General features: G+C 44.8%; 1 protein-coding gene across 1 annotated transcript in view; it reads left to right on the forward strand.

Moving 5' to 3' along the window:
* Positions 1–17945, forward strand: part of LOC144511795 (polymeric immunoglobulin receptor-like) — an 84631-nt gene extending 66686 nt beyond the window's left edge. Inside the window, exons 7-11 of the mRNA XM_078242131.1 lie at positions 4186–4506; positions 5889–6003; positions 9561–9646; positions 14652–14704; positions 16232–17945. Of these exons, the coding sequence (XP_078098257.1) occupies positions 4186–4506; positions 5889–6003; positions 9561–9646; positions 14652–14704; positions 16232–16543 (887 nt within the window). The 3' untranslated portion in view covers positions 16544–17945. The remainder of the gene's footprint in view (positions 1–4185; positions 4507–5888; positions 6004–9560; positions 9647–14651; positions 14705–16231) is intronic.
* The last annotated feature ends 2333 nt before the right edge of the window (positions 17946–20278 follow it).

The following is a 20278-nucleotide window of genomic DNA, read 5'->3' on the forward strand; positions in this document are numbered from 1 at the left end:
TGGAGGGATAGGTCCATGCTGGGGTTTGGCCTGCCAACCCAGGAAGAAATGCAACAGGGGCTGCCAGGGGAAGGGGGAGGGGGGCTGTTGTAAATGCCCAGCTCAGTCATAGAAATCATAGAAATCATAGAAACCCTACAGTACAGAAAGAGGCCATTCGGCCCATCGAGTCTGCACCGACCACAATCCCACCCAGGCCCTACCCCCATATCCCTACATATTTTACCCACTAATCCCTCTAACCTACGCATCCCAGGACACGAAGGGGCAATTTAAGCATGGCCAATCAACCTAACCCGCACATCTTTGGAGTGTCGCGAGATTTTGTCCCAGCTAAAATCAAAACACAAAGGCCCCTCAATCTTTCACCCCTCACAACCCACACTGGGGGTGGGTGGAAGGGCAGAGCTTGGCAATGAGGAGGCATGAGGAAATATGGAGCTGGATAGAAGGGCACAAGGTTCATGAGGAAACCTAGTGCATGGTTCGGGAGTGAGATTTGCCAAAGGGGACATGGGGATAACATTTTTATCTTAACTTTTGAAAGGCCCCGTCATGCAGACTGGGGTTAGTGACTCCTCCTGGCAGTCAATAAACTAAAGCTCCCTAAAGGTCTGGCCCCGATTGCATGAACATAGCAGCAGAGTCGAAGGGGCCTTGCTCAACAATGAAAGCAGCAGTGGGCTATTGTTAGGACCCTTGAAAATAACTCTTAAAATCACACAGACCAGGAATGGAGTCGGGAATCCAGGAATTAGGAGCAACCGGTATTTTTAGAGGGCTCCCAATTCAATGTGATTTGGTGAAAATCCAGCTCATTATCTTCCCAACCAGACCTGCAGCTCAGGATCAAAATCATTTTCTATTTCCATAGAATCCGACAGTGCAGAAGGAGGCCATTCGGCCCATCGAGTCTGCACCCACCACAATCCCACCCAGACCCTATCCCCATAACCCTACTTATTTACCCTACTAATCCCCTAACACTAAGGGACAATTTAGCATGGCCAATCAAACTAACCCGCACATCTTTGGACTGTGGGAGGAAACTGGTGCATCCAGAGGAAGCCCCACGCAGACACGGGGAGAATGTGCAAACTTCACACAGACAGTGACCCAAGCTGGGAATTGAACCCAGGTCCCTGGCGCTGTGAGGCAGCAGTGCTAACAACTGTGCCACTGTGCTGCTCCATGCCACCCTGCTGCCCCATTTATGTGTATGTGTGGGGTGTATGTGTGTGTGTGTGTGTGTGTGTGTGTGTGTGCCTGTGGTCATATGTGTGTGCGTGTGTTTTTGTGTGTGGTATTTATGTGTGTCCGTCTGTGTGTTTGTGTGTGTTTACCTATGTGATCATATAATTAAATGTTTTAACCTGAAATTTATTTTTTAAAAATTACATTTTTAGTTTATTATAAATAAATCTCCAATCATTAATTTCCAAAATGCTTGACACACGGTAACAGAATTGAAATTTTGTGCAGATGTGGAGCCCCTGGCAATGGGGAGGAAGTGAAAGTGAAGGTGTTGTAATTCCTGCTCCTGAATGGGAAGGTGCTTTCCGCTACATTGCTAAAATTAAACATATTGTAGAAAGATCAGTCTGCTGTGTGGTTTGACAGTGCGGCAGACTAACATTCTATTTTCACTGTCCAAGATCAGTTTATGTTTGTGCTGACTGTCTGTCTGTCTGTGCTGCATCTCTCTTTGGAAAGCTGGTTTGAAAATGTAACATTTGACTGTGTTTATAACAAATCCCCTGATTGTTATATTAGCCCAGCATCAAACAAAAGCACTTGCTAATATTCTATGTCAAATGAAATATTTCTGGATAAAAAATGGGTCTGTTGCAATCAGCAAAGTGGATGGAACCCATTCCGCTCTGTCGAAATTAAGTTAAGTGGAAGCTGATGGTATCTGGTTTTGGGTTTTACTAATTTTATTGGAAAACTGCCCATTTCAGAAGGTGCTTCGAGATTTGGTAAATAGGTGCAGATTTTTTATTGTACAGCAAGGCGAAGCAGTAAAACTCACACAATTCTGATCATCATTGACTTACATTTAAAACTCATCGTTTGCCTCACTACAGCAGCAGTGATCAGCTCAGACCAGGGGCTCTGTATGTTGTCCGAGAGCATTAAGCAGCAAAAAACAATACTTAAGATTGTAAACCTGGACAAATGTATCTCAAAGCCCTCAATTAGCACATGTATTGAGTAAGCGAGTTCACAATACTCGACAGAGTAAGTTGCTGTGCTGTACACGCCAACACTCTCTCAGCCCACTTCCTGAAATACAGAATGGAGACGGTTCTATTCTTCTCCCGGGGTTGTGTCACTCTTAATGAGGCTCACACTGCTATGAAAATCTCTATTTTTTAATTCTAAACAGGGCCATCAGTTCCATTCCAGGAAGCCACAACTCCTGTCTCATCAGAGTGTGAGACAAATATTAATGGCATTGTGTTGTTACAACCACGTGAATAAGGGTGGAAGCACTGCCCTCTTTTACCCAATACTCGGTTGATGGTAACAGGTTTTGAAATTTAAAAGAATGAATGTGCCAATACAGTGTCGGAGCTTTAACTGTTTACATGCTGATTTCACACACACACACATGTACATGCACACACATGCACACACACACATGCACACACATGTATGTGCACACACACACATGTACACGCACACACGTGCGCACATATGCACACATACACACATGTGCACACATACACACATGTGCACACATGCACACATGCATGCACGCACGCACACACATGCACACACACACATACATATGCACGCATACATACACATACACACACACACATACACGAGTTCAGGTCACATGACAAGTGTCCGCTGATGCACAATGGAAGGCACTGAACAGTCCAATTATGGAATGACGAAGATCCCATCAGACAGACAAATACCGTCTTTGCGCAAATGTGGTGAAAATTTGGAACTCCTTCCCCAAAAGTATTGTTGAGATATATTGAAAATGTTAAAACTGAGATTGACAGATTTGCTTCAGTCGCCAAAGTGGGATAACAGGGATAAGAGACAGGTCAAGATACAGACAAGATACAGGCTTTGACAAAGGGTCATCGGGACTCGAAACGTCAGCTCTTTTCTCTCCTTGCAGATGCGGCCAGACCTGCTGAGATTTTCCAGCATTTTCTCTTTTACTATAAGATATAGGTCACTTGTGATTTAATTGAAGTGTGGAACAGCCTCGAGGGGCTGAATGGCCAAATCGTTGCTCCATGTTCTGGATCAAGTGTTAATTTTACAGTGTGTCTGGGTGTGTGAGTGAGTGTGTGTGAGGCAAGCTCACAGCCAGCAACATTTCAAAAATACACTCTTCAGTCACCAGGCGAACTTTGGCCTGTTTGATTCAGAGTACAGTTCATGGCCCTGGCAGCAATGAAGACTCACCAGCCCTCATTTTAAATGTTGGTGAAAACGGTCACTTTTGGCTACTCCTTTTGGCCAAATGGGAATTTTAACTCCCCTCCTCCATCCTGCATCAGGTTGAAGGGCGGTGGGATCGATTGGATCCAGCAGCTTTTCCAGGACGGATTGTGGACCCGGAGGCACAGGAGTGCTTCACCCCAGCCCCCGGGGAAATATGTTGTACAGTCTGTCCCTCCCCATGATTGGCTAACAAGCAATAAAGCCTCCCTGATTCCCTCCTCGCGACTGTCCCCCGAGCTCACCCCCCCACCAATTTCAAATCTTACACGACAGACTTTTCTGCTCAAACCCCTGCCAGACTCTCAATTCTGGAAGAGTTCTGATCAGATTTTGCTGTTAAATTCAGCACAAACTTTACTTTTGTGAAGACGCGCTGATTAGGTGCATTGACCCGAACAGGCGCTGGACTGTGGTGACTCGGGGAATTTCACAATAACTTCATTGCAGTGTTAATGTAAGCCTTACTTGTGACTAATAAATAAGCTTTAACTTTTAACTTTAACTTTCCTGGTGTTTCTAACTTTCTGGACAACACAAACACACTTCCCACATACAAACCCCAGTTAAGCATTCGCCCCCGTGGAGACGTGGATGTGCTGGTGAGATTCCAACATGGCCGCCCCTGGCTGAGATGCTGAAGGGGTGAAAATCACAGAGTGTTTGATTCTTAGATGTTCACTCAGTTTCTGAATGTTTGTTTCTTCCCCACAGAACCTGTGTCTGTTCCTGAACTTAGATTTCTATCACCACCAAATGCCTCATGTTCTGGGGGCTCAGTGCCCGTCTCCTGTGAGTCTGTCCAGGGATCACTTCCCATTCAGTACACATGGTATGAAAAGACCCCGTCTGAAGATTCAAAGATCTCTGACATCAATAAACTGGATCTACATTGTCAATTCTTCACACAGCAACATCATCAATATTACTGCACAGCCTCAAATAACCAGGGAGAAAAATCCAGTGAAATGGTTAATGTGTCAGTGATCAACAGATCAGGGGAGAATTGCAGTTATGTGACACAGATCAACATTGGTAAGTGTTACTTTAAACTAACATTGAGGTTCATGATTTTTATAATTAATGTCCATCCATGCTGGTTACCAGTTAAGTAAATTGCAACTGACCAAATTCACTCTGTTTCATTTCTCACCCGTTCCAAACAAAGTCACTGAGTTGCATTTTTCATGAAAAATGACATAAAATATCCCCAGAATATGAATAAATATTGTGGAAACTCGATGATCCCATGAAATGAAAATAGCTTTTAATTGCGGAGCTTGCAGAAACCTAAATGCCCATTTGGGAAATAGTGTAAAGGCAAAGTCGCCATCGTCCCAGATGACCATCGGCTGCTCTCCCCTTTGACGGGGAGAGCTGACTGGTGGCGATTCAACCTGGGGGTCACCGCATCTCAGGCAAATGGTTCGGGATGCATATGGAATAGGCTTTTCTGTTCCATTTTATCCAGCGGCATGCGGTACCGCCCCAATCCCGTAGGGGAAAGTATCGCGTGTCAAAATGAGTTCTATCAGGTCGCCCCTCAACTTTCGTCGTTCAAGTGAGAACAAACTAAGTTTCTCTAATTTCTCCTCATAGCTAATGCCCTCCATACCAGGCAACCTCCTGGTAAATCTTTTCTGTACCCTCTCCAAAGCCTCCACATCCTTCTGGTAGTGTGGCAACCAGAATTGAACACTATGTTCCAAGTGCAGCCTAAATCATGTCCTATAAAGCTGCAACATGACTTGCCAATTTTTAAACTCAATGCCCCCAGCCGATGAAGGCAAGCATGCTGTGTGCCTTCTTGACTACCTTCTCTGCTTGCGTTACCACTTTCAGTGACCCATGTACCTGTACACTCAGATCCCTCTGCCTATCAACACTCTTAAGGGTTCTGCCATTTACTGTATATTTACCAACTGTATTCGACCTTCCAAAATGCATTACCTCACATTTGTCCGGATTCAACTCCATCTGCCATCTCTCCGCCCAAGTCGGAAACTGATCTATATCCTGCTGTATCCTCTGACGGTCCTCGTTACTGCAATCTCAGAAAACTGACCCCAAGTGACAGGAAATGACCATTCCCAATGTTAGCAAGTGACGGTTTAATGTCTTCATGCGAACATCTGGATTGAAGTGCACCAAACTAAGCTCGTTCACTGGTCCATGAGTACCTGTGTACCACCAACTCTCAGATATGGGAAATAAAGTGAAATCTCCAATAAAAATGGGCCACTGACAGATATCAGCCACCTCTCTACTGTGACCAGAGAGGGGAAAGTTACACAGTGATTAATTATACCAACCATGCTTTTCCTCAAGCACTGAAGTTCCATTTTACAATGACGCTCTCTAAGTTGACTACAAGTGAAAATGAGGTGAATCTGTATGTTATTCTTATGTTTCAACAGAACCTACATATTCATGTGGAGTTTCTACAACAGAATCACCAACTACGACACATTCCACAAGTACAAATATAAATTCCGCTGGCAGCGAATCTTCAGAGTTGGAAAATGATGAAAGGTACAAGGTTCTCACTGAGGGTGTAATGATTGGCACAGTTTCAATGTGAGGAATGAAATGTTCTTTAAACAGTTGGACAAGTAATGTTTGAGCATCTGCATTGTGTTGGCTGTGAGATGGTGTTTGTTTCATTATTCACCTTGATTACCTCAATCTAACCTCGTGATGTAGAAACAAAGAAACATAGAAAATAGGAGCAGGAGGAGGCCACTTGGCCCTGCGAGACTGCTCCGCCATTCATTATGATCATTGCTGATCATCCAACTCAATAACCTGATCCCGCCTCCCTCCCATATTGTTGACCCCCTTCCCCTCAAGTGCAACATCTAATTGCTTCTTGAAAACACTCAGGGTGGGATTTTCCGGCCACGCTCACTCCGAAACCGGAAAATCCCGCCGGAGGTCAACGGACCTTTGCATGGTCCGTACTCTGCCTGCTACAATTCCCATGGTGGCGAGATGGGAAAATTCAACCCTCAATGTTTTGGCCTCATCTACTTTCTGTGCTCGCAAATTCCATAGGCTGCCCACTTTCTGGGTGAAGATAATTCTCCTCATCTCAGTCCGAATGGTCTACCCTGTATCCTCAGATTGAGAGCCCCACACCATTGGGAACATCCTTCTTGGATCTACTCTGTGTAGCCCTGTTAGAATTTTACAGGTTTCTATGTGATGATGAGTTGCACTTGCCAAACTTACCTTGCCGCTATTTGCACCGACAGAATAGTTGCTCGTGACAGGGAGGAATTAGAGTGATTTATCCACGCAGCCCTCGGAATCACTGCTCCATCTTGCAGCACTGGGGTCTTATTCCCATTTTATTAACTCAAGCTGTCTACAATCATTAGTACAATTGTACTCTGATATAAACACTGAGGAGTTGGTTCTTTGAAGTTACCATGGTGATAAAGCGTAAACACCAACTAAATGTCCAACAGAGACTATTGGAAACAGACAGCCGGTAAATCCGCACCTGTGGAGATAATGGACGCATTTATCATTTGGGTGTGGACACTTCACGCCCGAACCTAAACAGATCCATTCACCCCACAGATGCCGACTGACCTGATGAATGTTTCCAGAAACTTCTGTTTTTCATTCACATCTCCAGCACATGCAGTGTATTTACTTTTTACTAGATCAGCATTGATGATGTGAGAAGAATTGAACGTTTATGGATTTTACTTGATGATACTGGCCAGAATTCGCCCCCAAAAATTCTAACTGTCGAATTCAGGTCAAAACTGGAGTAATTAACGTTGGTTTATTCAGTGGGAGTTCAGAGAAGAATCTCCCACGCTCTGTACACTGCAGAGGCCACCGGTGTGAATATCCTTAAAAACTAGGGGGCAGGGCCTACCCCCGCTGGAGAGGTTGAGACCAGCACGCTGAGTGGGCCACTGCGCATGCGCCGACCTGTCAGTGCTGAGATTGCCGGCCTCCCAACTGCTGGCCAGCTCAATTGCTGGCAACCTCCACAATCCCCGCAGTGCCGGCTCCCTGCAGCCCCCCATGGCCTGATCGCTGGCCCCCTGACCGTTCCCGGACGCAGCCCTGACCCCCCCCCTTTCTGGCCCGCCCCGATCTCCAGCCCCCACCCCCTGCAGTGAAATTTCCTGAATGTATTAAGCAGAGCGCAGTGTTGCACTGTCACCTGCTGCGTCAGAGATTGTGACTTCACTTCCCTTCCAAAGAATGAGCGCATTAACTCGGCTAACACTCCAGTGCCATACTGAGGGAGTGCTGTGCTGTTAGAGTGTCCTCCTTTCAAATGTGATAAACCCAGGGCCCCATCCGCTCTATCAGGTGGACTTAACAGATCCCATGGTGACATTCATAAAACAGGGCAATTTTCCCTGGAGCCCGGGACAATATCATTAAACGAAACAATTTATCTGTCCATTTATCTAATTGTTGCTTGTGGGAGCAGGCTATGTGTAAATTAACTGTGATGTAGAGATGCTGGCATTGGACTGGGGTAAACACAGTAAGAAGTTTAACAACACCAGGTTAAAGTCCAACAGGTTTATTTGGTAGCAAAAGCTACAAGCTTTCGGAGCCTTAAGCTCCTTCTTCAGGTGAGTGGCAATTCTGTTCACAAACAGGGCATATAAAGACACAAACTCAATTTACAGAATAATGGTTGGAATGCGAATACTTACAGCTAATCAAGTCTTAAAGGTACAAACAATGTGAGTGGAGAGAGTGTTAAAGAAGCCATCCGCTACGGACAAGCCCTCCGTATACACAGGATCTGCTCGGATGAGGAGGATCGCATCAGACACCTCCAGACGCTGAAAGATGCCCTCATAAGAACAGGATATGGCGCTCGACTCATCGATTGACAGTTCCGACGCGCCACAGCGAAAAACCGCACCGACCTCCTCAGAAGACAAACACGGGACACGGTGGACAGAGTACCCTTCGTCGTCCAGTACTTCCCCGGAGCGGAGAAGCTACAGCATCTCCTCCGGAGCCTTCAACATGTCATTGATGAAGACGAACATCTCGCCAAGGCCATCCCCACACCCCTACTTCTTGCCTTCAAACAACCGCACAACCGCAAACAGACCATTGTCCGCAGCAAACTACCCAGCCTTTAGGAGAACAGTGACCACGACACCACACAACCCTGCCACAGCAACCTCTGCAAGACATGCCAGATCATCGACACGGATGCCATCATCTCACGTGAGAACACCATCCACCAGGTACACGGTACATACTCTTGCAACTCGACCAATGTTGTCTACCTGATACGCTGCAGGAAAGGATGTCCCCGAGGCATGGTACATTGGGGAAACTATGCAGACGCTGAGACAACAGATGAATGAACACCGCTCGACAATCACCAGGCAAGACCGTTCTCTTCCTGTTGGGGAGCACTTCAGCGGTCACGGGCATTCGGCCTCTGATATTGGGGTAAGCGTTCTCCAAGGCGGCCTTCATGACACACGATGGCACAAGAGTCGCTGAGCAGAAACTGATAGCCAAGTTCTGCACACATGAGGACGGCCTCAACCGGGATATTGGGTTCATGTCACACCATCTGCAATTCCCACAGCTTGCCTGGACTTGCAGACTCTCACTGGCTGTCCTGTCTGGAGACAATACACATCTCTTTAACCAGTCTTAATGCTCTCTCCACTCACATTGCTTGTACCTTAAAGACTTGATTAGCTGTGAGTATTCGCATTCCAACCATTATTCTGTAAATTGATTTTGTGTCTTTATATGCCCTTTTTGTGAACAGAATTCCCACTCACCTGAAGAAGGAGCTTAAGGCTCCGAAAGCTTGTGGCTTTTGCTACCAAATAAACCTGTTGGACTTTAACCTGGTGTTGTCAAACTTCTTACTGTGTAAATTAATTGCCAGGTTTGTCATGCTACAACAGTTCCTGTGCCCCAAAATGATTTAATTGTCTGCAAAGTGCTTTGAGATGTCCTGAGGAATTAAGACAACTTTATAAATGCCTTCCTTGAAATATATTTTTAATCGAATAGCCATGAATCAATTGTGAACCTGCACTGACCCTTTCCTATTCTCTGTATCACAGTCTGGTTTTCATTGTGGTCGGAGTTCTGGGGGGCATTTTTGCCGTGTTCGCTGTTTCTCTACTGTTGTACCTGAAGATCAACAAGGGTGAGTTTCTATATCTCTTTAATCATTTCATTTTATATCAGTAACTTGTCGCAGAATATAAAGAATATATAGTTTGTTGCATTAATCAACAATCACCTCTGATCATCGTATTCTCATTCGAGTCGACACATATTGAATATGGAAGAATAATTAAGTTGAGTCTTGCTGAAAAAAGAGACATGAGGCAGAATTCTCCCATCTGGGACTGAGGCTGGAATTCTCCAGCCATTCACGCCCTGTTGCCGCTGCCAGCAAGAAGGGGGAATTTGGAGAATCCCAGCAGTGGGCGAGGTCGGAGAATTCGACCCTAAGCCTGGTGGTGGGACGGGAACAGGGAGTGATTCCCACTGAGGATGACAACAGGAAACTACGCCGTATCTTCAGGCTCTGAATACATTAATTATGCAACCAGTGATTTAGCCCCGTATTCTGTGGTGAGGGGTGGGAGGGTTGGGTATGATAGTGCACCTCCTTCATCACATCTGGCTGCCATAGTTAAAAGGTGCCCCACATCACTGACCCACTGTGGAAGAAATAAGGTAGACCTCCTGAAGAAAGAGGCTGAAACTGGAAATGATGGATCTCCAGGAAGTTAGATCCAAAGGTAGTGGAGTCTAAAACGAGAGGGCATAGGTTTGAGGTGGGAGGGGAGAGATACAAAAGGGCCCAGAGGGGCAATGTTTTCACAAAGAGGGTGGTGAGTGTCTGGAACAAGCTGCCAGAGGTAGTAGTAGAGGCGGGTACAGTTTTGTCTTTTAAAAAGCATTTACACAGTTACATGGGTAAGATGGGTATAGAGGGATATGGGCCAAACGTGGGCAATTGGGACTAGATTGGTAAAGAAGGCCGGCATGGAAAAGTTGGGCCGAAGGGCCTGTTTCCATACTGTAAACGTCTATGACTCTGTCACTCTGAGGCTGGAAGATGGACCTTTTCAATGATACTAAAGCTCCTCGTGAGAGATATCCCGGCTTCTCACTGCCCAGATGTGTTCTGGACTAGCGTGTTTTCCCACTGGCTTTGCAGAGAATCGGGTGTTAGGGTGGAGATTCTATTCAAGTTTTCACCTGCATCCAATCAGCAGGATGCAGTTCAGTTTCACACCGGCCTCCAATGGGATCCCGGATACGCCATGGCCGGCACTCGCAGGAGATCCTACGGGGAATTCACACAGCTGTGATACCGATTATTGAGTCACCTGCAGACTTCTCCTCCTCCTCTTCCTCCACTGATGAACCCTCATGGGAGAATTCATGCTGTCAAAGCAATTAATACTCTCTTCTCAAACAGTATAAATTGTTGTTCCATTTACTGTTGGTATCCTTGTGGACGATCCTGACAAGAGCAAGATGAAAAGAATCAACAACGTGTCTCTTTTTTCAGCATTTCGCAACTTCTGTCCCACCAAATAACATCCTGTTTTTGGGTGACAATTAATATTGAATTTTGTATTAATAAAACTCTACATGGGTTTAGAATGATGGAGGTGTACAGCAGGAAACGATTTGGTCAAAATGTGATAGATCGGCTTTGGTCTTTCAACTGTAAGACTGAATTTCTGAGATGCAGCCATTGTAATTAGAAGTTGAGGATTTAATGTGCCAAACTTCTCCCATTTGATCCAATTATTATAATCCACAATCAAATCAAGGACAGATACTTTTTTCAAGGGTATTAGTTTGCAAGTCAGATTATCAACATTGAAACGTTTACTGTTTACTCAAGTAAAGTTAAAGTTTATTTCTTAGACACAAGTAGACTTATATTCACATAGCAACGAAGTTACTGTGAAAATCCCCTCATCGCCACACTCTTGTACCTGTTCGGGTTCACTGAGGGAGAATTTTTTTTTTAGTCATTCGTGGGAAATGTGCGTCATTAGCTGGCCAGTATTTATTGCCCATCCCTAGTTGCCCGAGGGCAGTTGAGAGTCAACCGCATTGCTGTGGGTCTGGAGTCACATGTAGGCCAGACCAGGTAAGGACGGCAGATTTCCTTCCCTAAAGGACATTAGTGAAGCAGATGGGTTTTTCTGACAATTGACAATGGTTTCATGGTCATCAGTAGATTCTTAATTCCAGATTTTTTTTAAAAAAATTCAAATTCCACCAGCTGCCGTGGCGGGATTCGAACCTGGGTTCCCCAGAACATTAGCTGGTTTCTGGATTAATAGTCTAGCGATAATACCACTAGGCCATTGTCTCCCCTAAAGCATGGCCAATTCACCTAACCTGCACATCTTTGGATTGTGGGAGGAAATCGGAGCACCCGGAGGAAACCCATGCAGGCACAGAGAGAACGTGCAAACTCCACGCAGACAGTGACCCAAGCCGGGATCGAACCCTGGTTCCTGGTGCTGTGAGGCAGCAGTACTAACCACTGTGTCACTGTGCCACCCTCTAGTAGTTTCTAGGTTCTCTCTAGAATTGAATGGTGTTGCAGTTTTCTGTTTAAATCGGCATTTTTGAGTTGCTTGCTTTGCTATTTGCTGAGTAAATGGATTTTCTTGCTCGCAAATGAATTAGAACTGCCCCACCTTCAACTCCCACTGTGGTGTCAACAGACACTCTAAACTGAGGGCCCAATTTTAACTCCATCTTAGAGGGATTTTAGTGAGTAAATATTGAGCCTCTAATTTCTGGGACAAATTGTTAGACCTCCAACAATGGCGTGCATAATAGGAACCAAAAGAGAAAATGCTGGAAAATCTCAGCAGGTCTGGCAGCACCCGTAAGGAGAGAAAAGTCTGGTGTTTCAAGTCCAGATGACCCTTTGTCAAAGCCTTTGACCCGTTATCAAAGTTGAGCTTTGACAAAGGGTCATCTGGACTTGAAACGTCAGCTCTTTTCTCTCCTTACAGATGCTGCCAGACCTGCTGAGATTTTCCAGCATTTTCTCTTTTGGTTTCAGATTCCAGCATCTGCAGTAATTTGCTGTTATATGTAACAGGAACTTGTTTTCTGGATTGATTTGTTCATTCTTGGTGTCATTAAATCCTAACCACACAGGAGTTGATGTTCACATTCACATCCTGTGCATTAAGCTGAAAGAGAGCTATGTAGAAATGAATAGGATGAATATCGGGTGTCCTTTCTGAGAGAATCAGCTCTGTCAGAGGGAATAGGGCGAATTTTTCTGTTCCGCCCGCCACAGGAATCGCAGTGGGCGAGGGGTGGACCATGGAAAGGTCTGTTGACCTTGGGCGGGATATTCCGGTTTCAGGGCAAGCACGGTGGGAAAATCCCACCCAATGTCACATGCTGGTGGCATGGTTGCTAGGGTCTCGTATACATGGCCTATTTTATCTCGGAAGACTGTAGTCTTACTCTGGCACTTGCTTTTGTCAGAAAATGGGAATAAAATGAAGATTAAAGAATTGGATAAAAGGAAACTGATAGAAATTCAGTTGCACTGAGGACATTTGATGTGCAGATTAGCCTCATAGCAAGGTGAAAAGATATTTATTTAAGTAAAGTGGTGAACAATAGGGCATAGATTTATAGAGTTAACGATAAAGAGGGTAGGAGTTCAAAAGGAGAAATAAGAATTAATGTCATATTTACATGCTACAAGTGTGACTGACAGGGCTACTTGTTCAGATAAGAGAAGATCAAAGGGACAAACCATACATAAGTGACAGGGTTAGTCCTGCACTGGAGATACCACCTGACAAGTAATCAATACCATAGTCACAACCAACCAGAAACAGAGTTCCCCAAAAATAAGATTTAATCCAGCAGACTGCTGTTTTAAACTCCAGAGGTTTTACACTGAACTGGAAGAAAGTTTTCCCAAAGGAAAGATACAGATCGTGGTGGTAATTATTGATGGAGTTCATGTTAAAACCTGATGTGGAGATGGGGTGGGCACAGTAAGAAGTCTCACAACACCAGGTTAAAGTCCAACAGGTTTATTTGGTAGTACGAGCTTTCGAAACCTTTGAGATGTTGTTTTGAGGAAGGTATATTCACAGATTTTAAGGAAGGAGGTAGATTTGAAATGGAGCTAATTCAAGTATATTGTTTGTCTGTGGCCCTTATTGCAATTAATTATAATCTTCGTTCTGTATTGTTGCCTTTCTTGTTGTGTGTTTTATAGTTTAATAAACTTTTTTTTGTTTGAACGGTTACAAGACTGGACTTTTCCTCACTTCATCTCTTTCCTCACATTATACTGAATCGCAAAATGAACAGTTAAGAACCAACGTTCCAAGTTTCCCTTCTAGAATTTCGAGTACCCTTGCATTTAACATCATCAGGATTTGTAACAAATTAAACTGGTTTCTTAACACATATATGTAAGATAGGTTACAGAGCTGGCATGTCTCTTCTAACTGTAGACTGTTCCTCCTCTTTCCTGAAGAAATAGCATGGGACTGCTGACGTCATTGATAAAACATAGTCTAAATCACTCATTAGCATAGCGAGTCGATTAACCTATCGCATTACAAATACAAACTCCATTTGTCAAGATTATTCGGTATAACAATCAGACCAAATTTGATTTGATTTAATTTGATTTATTATTGCCGCATGTATTAGCATACAGTGAAAAGTACCGTTTCTAGTGCGCTATAAAGTCAAAGCATACCGTTCATAGAGAAGGAAATGAGAGAGTGCAGAATGTAGTGTTATAGCTAGGGTGTAGAGAAAGATCAACGTAATGCAAGGTAGGTCCATTCAAAAGTCTGACGGCAGCAAGAAAGAAGCTGTTTTTGAGTCGGTTTGTACGTGACCTCAGACTTTTGTACCTTTTTCCCGACGGAAGAAGGTGGAAGAGAGAATATCCGGAGTGCGCGGGGTCCTTAATTATGCTGGCTGCTTTGCCGAGGCAAAGTGTAGACAGAATCATTTTGGGAATCATGGGTGCGATGCAGATGAGTGTATCTACATCAATATAGATCAATGGAAGATTATGCACATTTGCAACTCGTGATCAATTGAGAGGTTTAAACATTAACCATTCCTGTTGCCGCTCTTTCAACAGTTATATTGTCATTTTTCAGGTTCAAGTGGCATTCTATGTCATCGAAGAGACAAGACCCTTCATGATAATCAGGTAAGGATAATAAATATGAACATCAATAATGTTAGGGAATGAGCAAAGTTGGATGAATTAATCGAGAATTTACAGCAGGAATAGGCCATTCGGCTCAACAGCTTGATACTAGTTTTGATGCGCCATATGAGCCTTTATCACCCCGATCAGCACATCCTTCAGTTCCTTTCTCCCTCATATGCTTTTGCTGAAATGTGGCAAAGCTATTTGACTCAATCCATCCCCAAGGAAGGAATAAGGAAATCAAGAGAAACATCTTAACCCAGAGAGTGTCAGAATCATAGAATCCCTAGAATGCAGAAGGAGACCATTTGACCCATTAAAGTCTGCACCGGCAACAATCCCACCCAGGCCCAATCCCCATAACCCCACATATTTACCTATCAATACCCCTGACGCAAAGGGGGAATTTACCATGGTTAATCAACCTAACCCGCACATCTTTGGACTGTGAGAGGAAACCAGATGAATCCCACGCAGACACAGAGAGAATGTGCAAACTCCACACAGACAGTCACCCAGAATGTAAAATTTATTACCATAAAAGTTACCATAAATGCATTCAGATGGAAGCTGGATAAGCGAGCAAAGAATAGAAATATATGTTGAACAGGTTACAATCAAGATCATGGAACCATAGAACCCCTACAGTGCAGAAGGAGGCCATTCAGCCCATTGAGTTGACTCTCTGAAATAGCATCTTACCCAAGCCCACCCCCCTTGCCCTATCCTCGTAACCCTGTGCATTTACAATGGCCAATCCACCTAATCTACAGACCTTTGGACACTAAGGGGCAATTTTATCATGACGAATCCACCTGCACATCTTCGGACTGCGGGAGGGAACCGGAGGACCCGGAGGAAACCCATGCAGACACGGGGAGAATGTGCAAACTCCACGCAGTCACCCAAGACCGGAATTGAACCCCAAGTCCCTGGTGCTGTGAGGCAACAGTGCTAACCACTGTGCCACCGTGCCGCCCAGTATTGAGAAGAACAACAATGAAAGTCACTTTGACATGATTTTTAAAAATTCATTCACAGGATGTGAGCGTCACTGGCTGGTCCAGCATTTATTGCCCAACCCTAATTGACTTTAACTGAGTGGTTCACTAGGTTATTGCAGAGGACATTTAAGAAACAACCAATTGCTGTGGCTCTGGAGTCAGATAAGGATGGTAGATTTCCCTCCCTAAAGGGCATTTGTGAACCAGATGTTAGTTTTAAATGACAATTGATTCAAGGTCATCATAAGAATTTTAATTCCAGATTTTTGCTCAAATCACCATCTGCTGTGGTGAGATTCGAACGAGAATCCCCAGCGAATTACGTTCAGTCACTGGATTACTAGCCCAGCGACAATACCACTACGCCACTGCAATTGCTTGTTGCTGTGCTGTAAATATCTTTAAACATTTTGCAATACTTCATAACCTGATTTGTAATAATTGATAAATAATTTCCTTCTCAAGCCATCACTCAGGTTAATCAGAAATAAATAAATGTGATTTTTCTTTGTTATTTTAGCAGTTGGCAGCATTGGAAGAGAGCATTGTGTATGCAAAGATAAACCACACTCAAAGGAACGCAGCAGGAATGCACAGAGAGGGAAACGCCCCGTTGGATAATGATGAAATCACATATGCAGCAGTGCAGTTTCAGAACAACACGTCTACACGGAGAGGTGAAGTGTCACGTCACTCAATTAACAACCCAGACAGTGTCATCTACAGCGCCGTCAGCATTCCGAGCCAGCCAGCACAGAGAAACCCAGAGACTCCAAGACTGGACACTCCACAGGAATCCGAAATGACAATTTATGCTAACTTCACTCATTAGGAAAACCATTCCTGTTCCACACGTGCTGCCTATTGCTCCTTTCTTTGTGTTTCAGTTCCATTCAATTCCTTCTGCCGTGAGCTGCCCGCATATTTACTTTTGTCCAATTCCTTCTGAAACTTTGGAGTTGTTCCCGGCATTCCCACTCCTCCTCCCAGTTTGGTATCATCAGCAAATGTAATCAATTCACCTGGAGTTTCTGAGTCCAGGTTAATCAATTCCGTGAGAGTGGTCCCATAACCAAGGCTTGTTGCACCCCACTCAATAAATCCAAAGATGTGCGGGTTAGGTTGATTGGCAATGCTAAATTGTCCCTTAGACTCAGGAGGATTAGCAGGGTAAATACGTGGGGTTTGGAGGATAGGGCCTGGGTGGGATAGTTATCGGTGCAAACTTGATAGGCCAAATGGCCTCCTTCTGCACTGTGGGATTCTAGGATCCTATGAATAATCACCCCCTCAAAGATCCCTAGCTCCCTTGATAGCACTCTTGCCTCAGATTCATAGGTGCCAAGTTCAAGTTTCATACGAGGGCTTGGTTGCAAAATTTGAATGTTGACACTCCACTGCAGTACTCCACTGTTGATGATCCCAGTGGCTGCCTTGCTTTTCACAAAAGTTTTCACTTGAGGGTGAGCTTAAAAATAAAGTTCATTCAGTTGGGATAGAATGGGAGAAAAATGGGAGATAGGGTGTTCCCAGTGGTGAGCCAGGCACCCACGAGGGTTACAAATCCTTCAGGATTGGCCTGGAGTCTCCAGGGATTCAAGATCAATCTCCAGGACACTGTCATCTGCGTCCCTGGAGAAAAATCATTGGGACATTTTCGCTGGAGTTCAGACAAATGAGACAGGGATCTCATAGAGACTTGTAAAATTCTAACAGGACTAGACAGGGTAGATGCAGGGATGATGTTCCTGATGGCGGGGGAGTCCAGAACCAGGGGTCACAGTCTGAGAATTTGGGGTAGGACATTTAGGACGGAAGTGAGGAGACATTTCTTCACCCAAAGAGTGGTGAGCCTGTGGAATTCATTACCACAGGAAGTAGTATGGAGGGTCTTAGCTATGAGGAGACTGGTATGGAGGGTCTTAGCTATGAGGAGACTGGTATGGAGGGTCTTAGCTATGAGGAGAGATTGGGTAAACTGGGGTTGTTCTCCCTGGAAAGACGGAGAATGAGGGGAGATCTAATAGAGGTGTACAAGATTATGAAGGGTAGAGATAGGGTGAACAGTGGGAAGCTTTTTCCCAGGTCGGAGGTGACGATCACGAGGGGTCACGGGCTCAAGGTGAGAGGGGCGAAGTATAACTCAGATATCAGAGGGACGTTTTTTACACAGAGGGTGGTGGGGGCCTGGAATGCGCTGCCAAGTAGGGTGGTGGAGGCAGGCACGCTGACATCGTTTAAGACTTACCTGGATAGTCACATGAGCAGCCTGGGAATGGAGGGATGCAAACGATTGGTCTAGTTGGACCAAGGAGCGGCACAGGCTTGGAGGGCCGAAGGGCCTGTTTCCTGTGCTGTACTGTTCTTTCTTTGTTCTAAAACATTGAATGTATTCAAGAGGCGGCTGGATATAGCACTTGGGGCGAATGGGATCAAAGGTTATGGGGAGAAAGCAGGATTAGGCTATTGAGTTGGATGATCAGCCATGATCGTGATGAATGGGAGAGCAGGCTCGAAGGGCCAAATGGCCTCCTCCTGCTCCTATCTTCCATGTTTCTATGTAAAATATGTATATTTTTTGAACATTTCTCTTTACCTGATATAAAAATATTGAAAGTAAGGAAAAAGGCTGTTTGGCCAACAGTCAAACATCACCCAATTGGGTAATGAGTCTTGGGTGAGGAGCACCCAAAGGAAACCCATGCAGACACGGGGAGAATATGCAGACTCCGCACAGACAGTGACCTAAGCCGGGAATCGAACCCAGGTCCCTGCTGTGCTAACCACTCTGCCTCCGTGCTGCCTCCCGGGTAGAAGAAGCTATTTAAAAAGACTCTCTTACATCAAAGTCGACATGGTTCATATCTGTGGAAGAAAAGCAGAAATGACCGCACAACTTTGTAGAACTGAAAATTAAAATGATCTGCCTCAGCTCTGTTTTCTTTGAGGGTTTTCTTCACATCTGTTGCAATACCAGAAACCATTTCTGTCCTACAACTGTGACAACCACACTGATGTATACATTAAAATCGCAAGTTTCTTCATTCTGTATTTCAGTGAGAACAAATGAAACACTCTGTTCCTCATTAATACTGGGGATCATAGAATCCCTACAGTGCAGAAGGAGGCCATTCAACCCATCGAGTCTGCACCGTCCATTAGCCCACCCAAGCCCTATTCCCCCAACCTCACATATTTACCCTACTAATCCCCTTGACACTAGGGTCAATTTATCATGGCCAATCAACCTCACCTACACATCTTTGGACTGTGAGAGGAATCCTAGAGTTCTAAAGGAGATAGCTGAAGAAATAGTGGAGGCGTTAGTTATGATCTTTCAAAAGTCACTGGAGTCAGGGAAAGTCCCAGAGGATTGGAAAATCGCTGTTGTAACCCCACTGTTCAAGAAGGGAACAAGAAAAAAGATGGAAAATTATAGGCCAATTAGCCTAACCTCAGTTGTTGGCAAAATTCTAGAATCCATCGTTAAGGATGAGATTTCTAAATTCTTGGAAGTGCAGGGTCGGATTAAGACAAGTCAGCATGGATTTAGTAAGGGGAGGTCGTGCCTGACAAACCTGTTAGAGTTCTTTGAAGAGATAACAAATAGGTTAGACCAAGGAGAGCCAATGGATGTTATCTATCTTGACTTCCAAAAGGCCTTTGACAAGGTGCCTCACGGGAGACTGCTGAGTAAAATAAGGGCCCATGGTATTCGAGGCAAGGTACTAACATGGATTGACGATTGGCTGTCAGACAGAAGGCAGAGAGTTGGGATAAAAGGTTCTTTCTCAGAATGGCAACCGGTGACAAGTGGTGTCCCGCAGGGTTCAGTGTTGGGGCCACAGCTGTTCTCTTTATATATTAATGATCTAGATGACGGGACTGGGAGCATTCTGGCCAAGTTTGCCGATGATACAAAGATAGGTGGAGGGGCAGGTAGTATTGAGGAGGTGGGAAGGCTGCAGAAAGATTTAGACAGTTTAGGAGAGTGGTCCAAGAAGTGGCTGATGAAATTCAACGTGGGCAAGTGCGAGGTCGTACACTTTGGAAAAAAGAATAGAGGCATGGACTATTTTCTAAACGGTGACAAAATTCATAATGCTAAAGTGCAAAGGGACTTGGGAGTCCTAGTCCAGGATTCTCTAAAGGTAAACTTGCAGGTTGAGTCCGTAATTAAGAAAGCAAATGTAATGTTGTCATTTATCTCAAGAGGCTTGGAATACAAAAGCAGGGATGTACTTCTGAGGCTTTATAAAGCACTGGTTAGGCCCCATTTGGAGTACTGTGAGCAATTTTGGGCCCCACACCTCAGGAAGGACATACTGGCACTGGAGCGGGTCCAGCGGAGATTCACACGGATGATCCCAGGAATGGTAGGCCTGACATACGATGAACGTCTGAGGATCGTGGGATTATATTCATTGGAGTTTAGGAGGTTGAGGGGAGATCTGATAGAAACTTACAAGATAATGAACGGCTTAGATAGGATGGACGTAGGGAAGTTGTTTCCATTAACAGGGGAGACTAGGACGCGGGGGCACAGCCTTAGAATAAAAGGGAGTCA

The sequence above is a fragment of the Mustelus asterias genome, chromosome 25 (genome assembly GCF_964213995.1).
Source record: "Mustelus asterias chromosome 25, sMusAst1.hap1.1, whole genome shotgun sequence".
Lineage (NCBI taxonomy): Eukaryota > Metazoa > Chordata > Chondrichthyes > Carcharhiniformes > Triakidae > Mustelus > Mustelus asterias.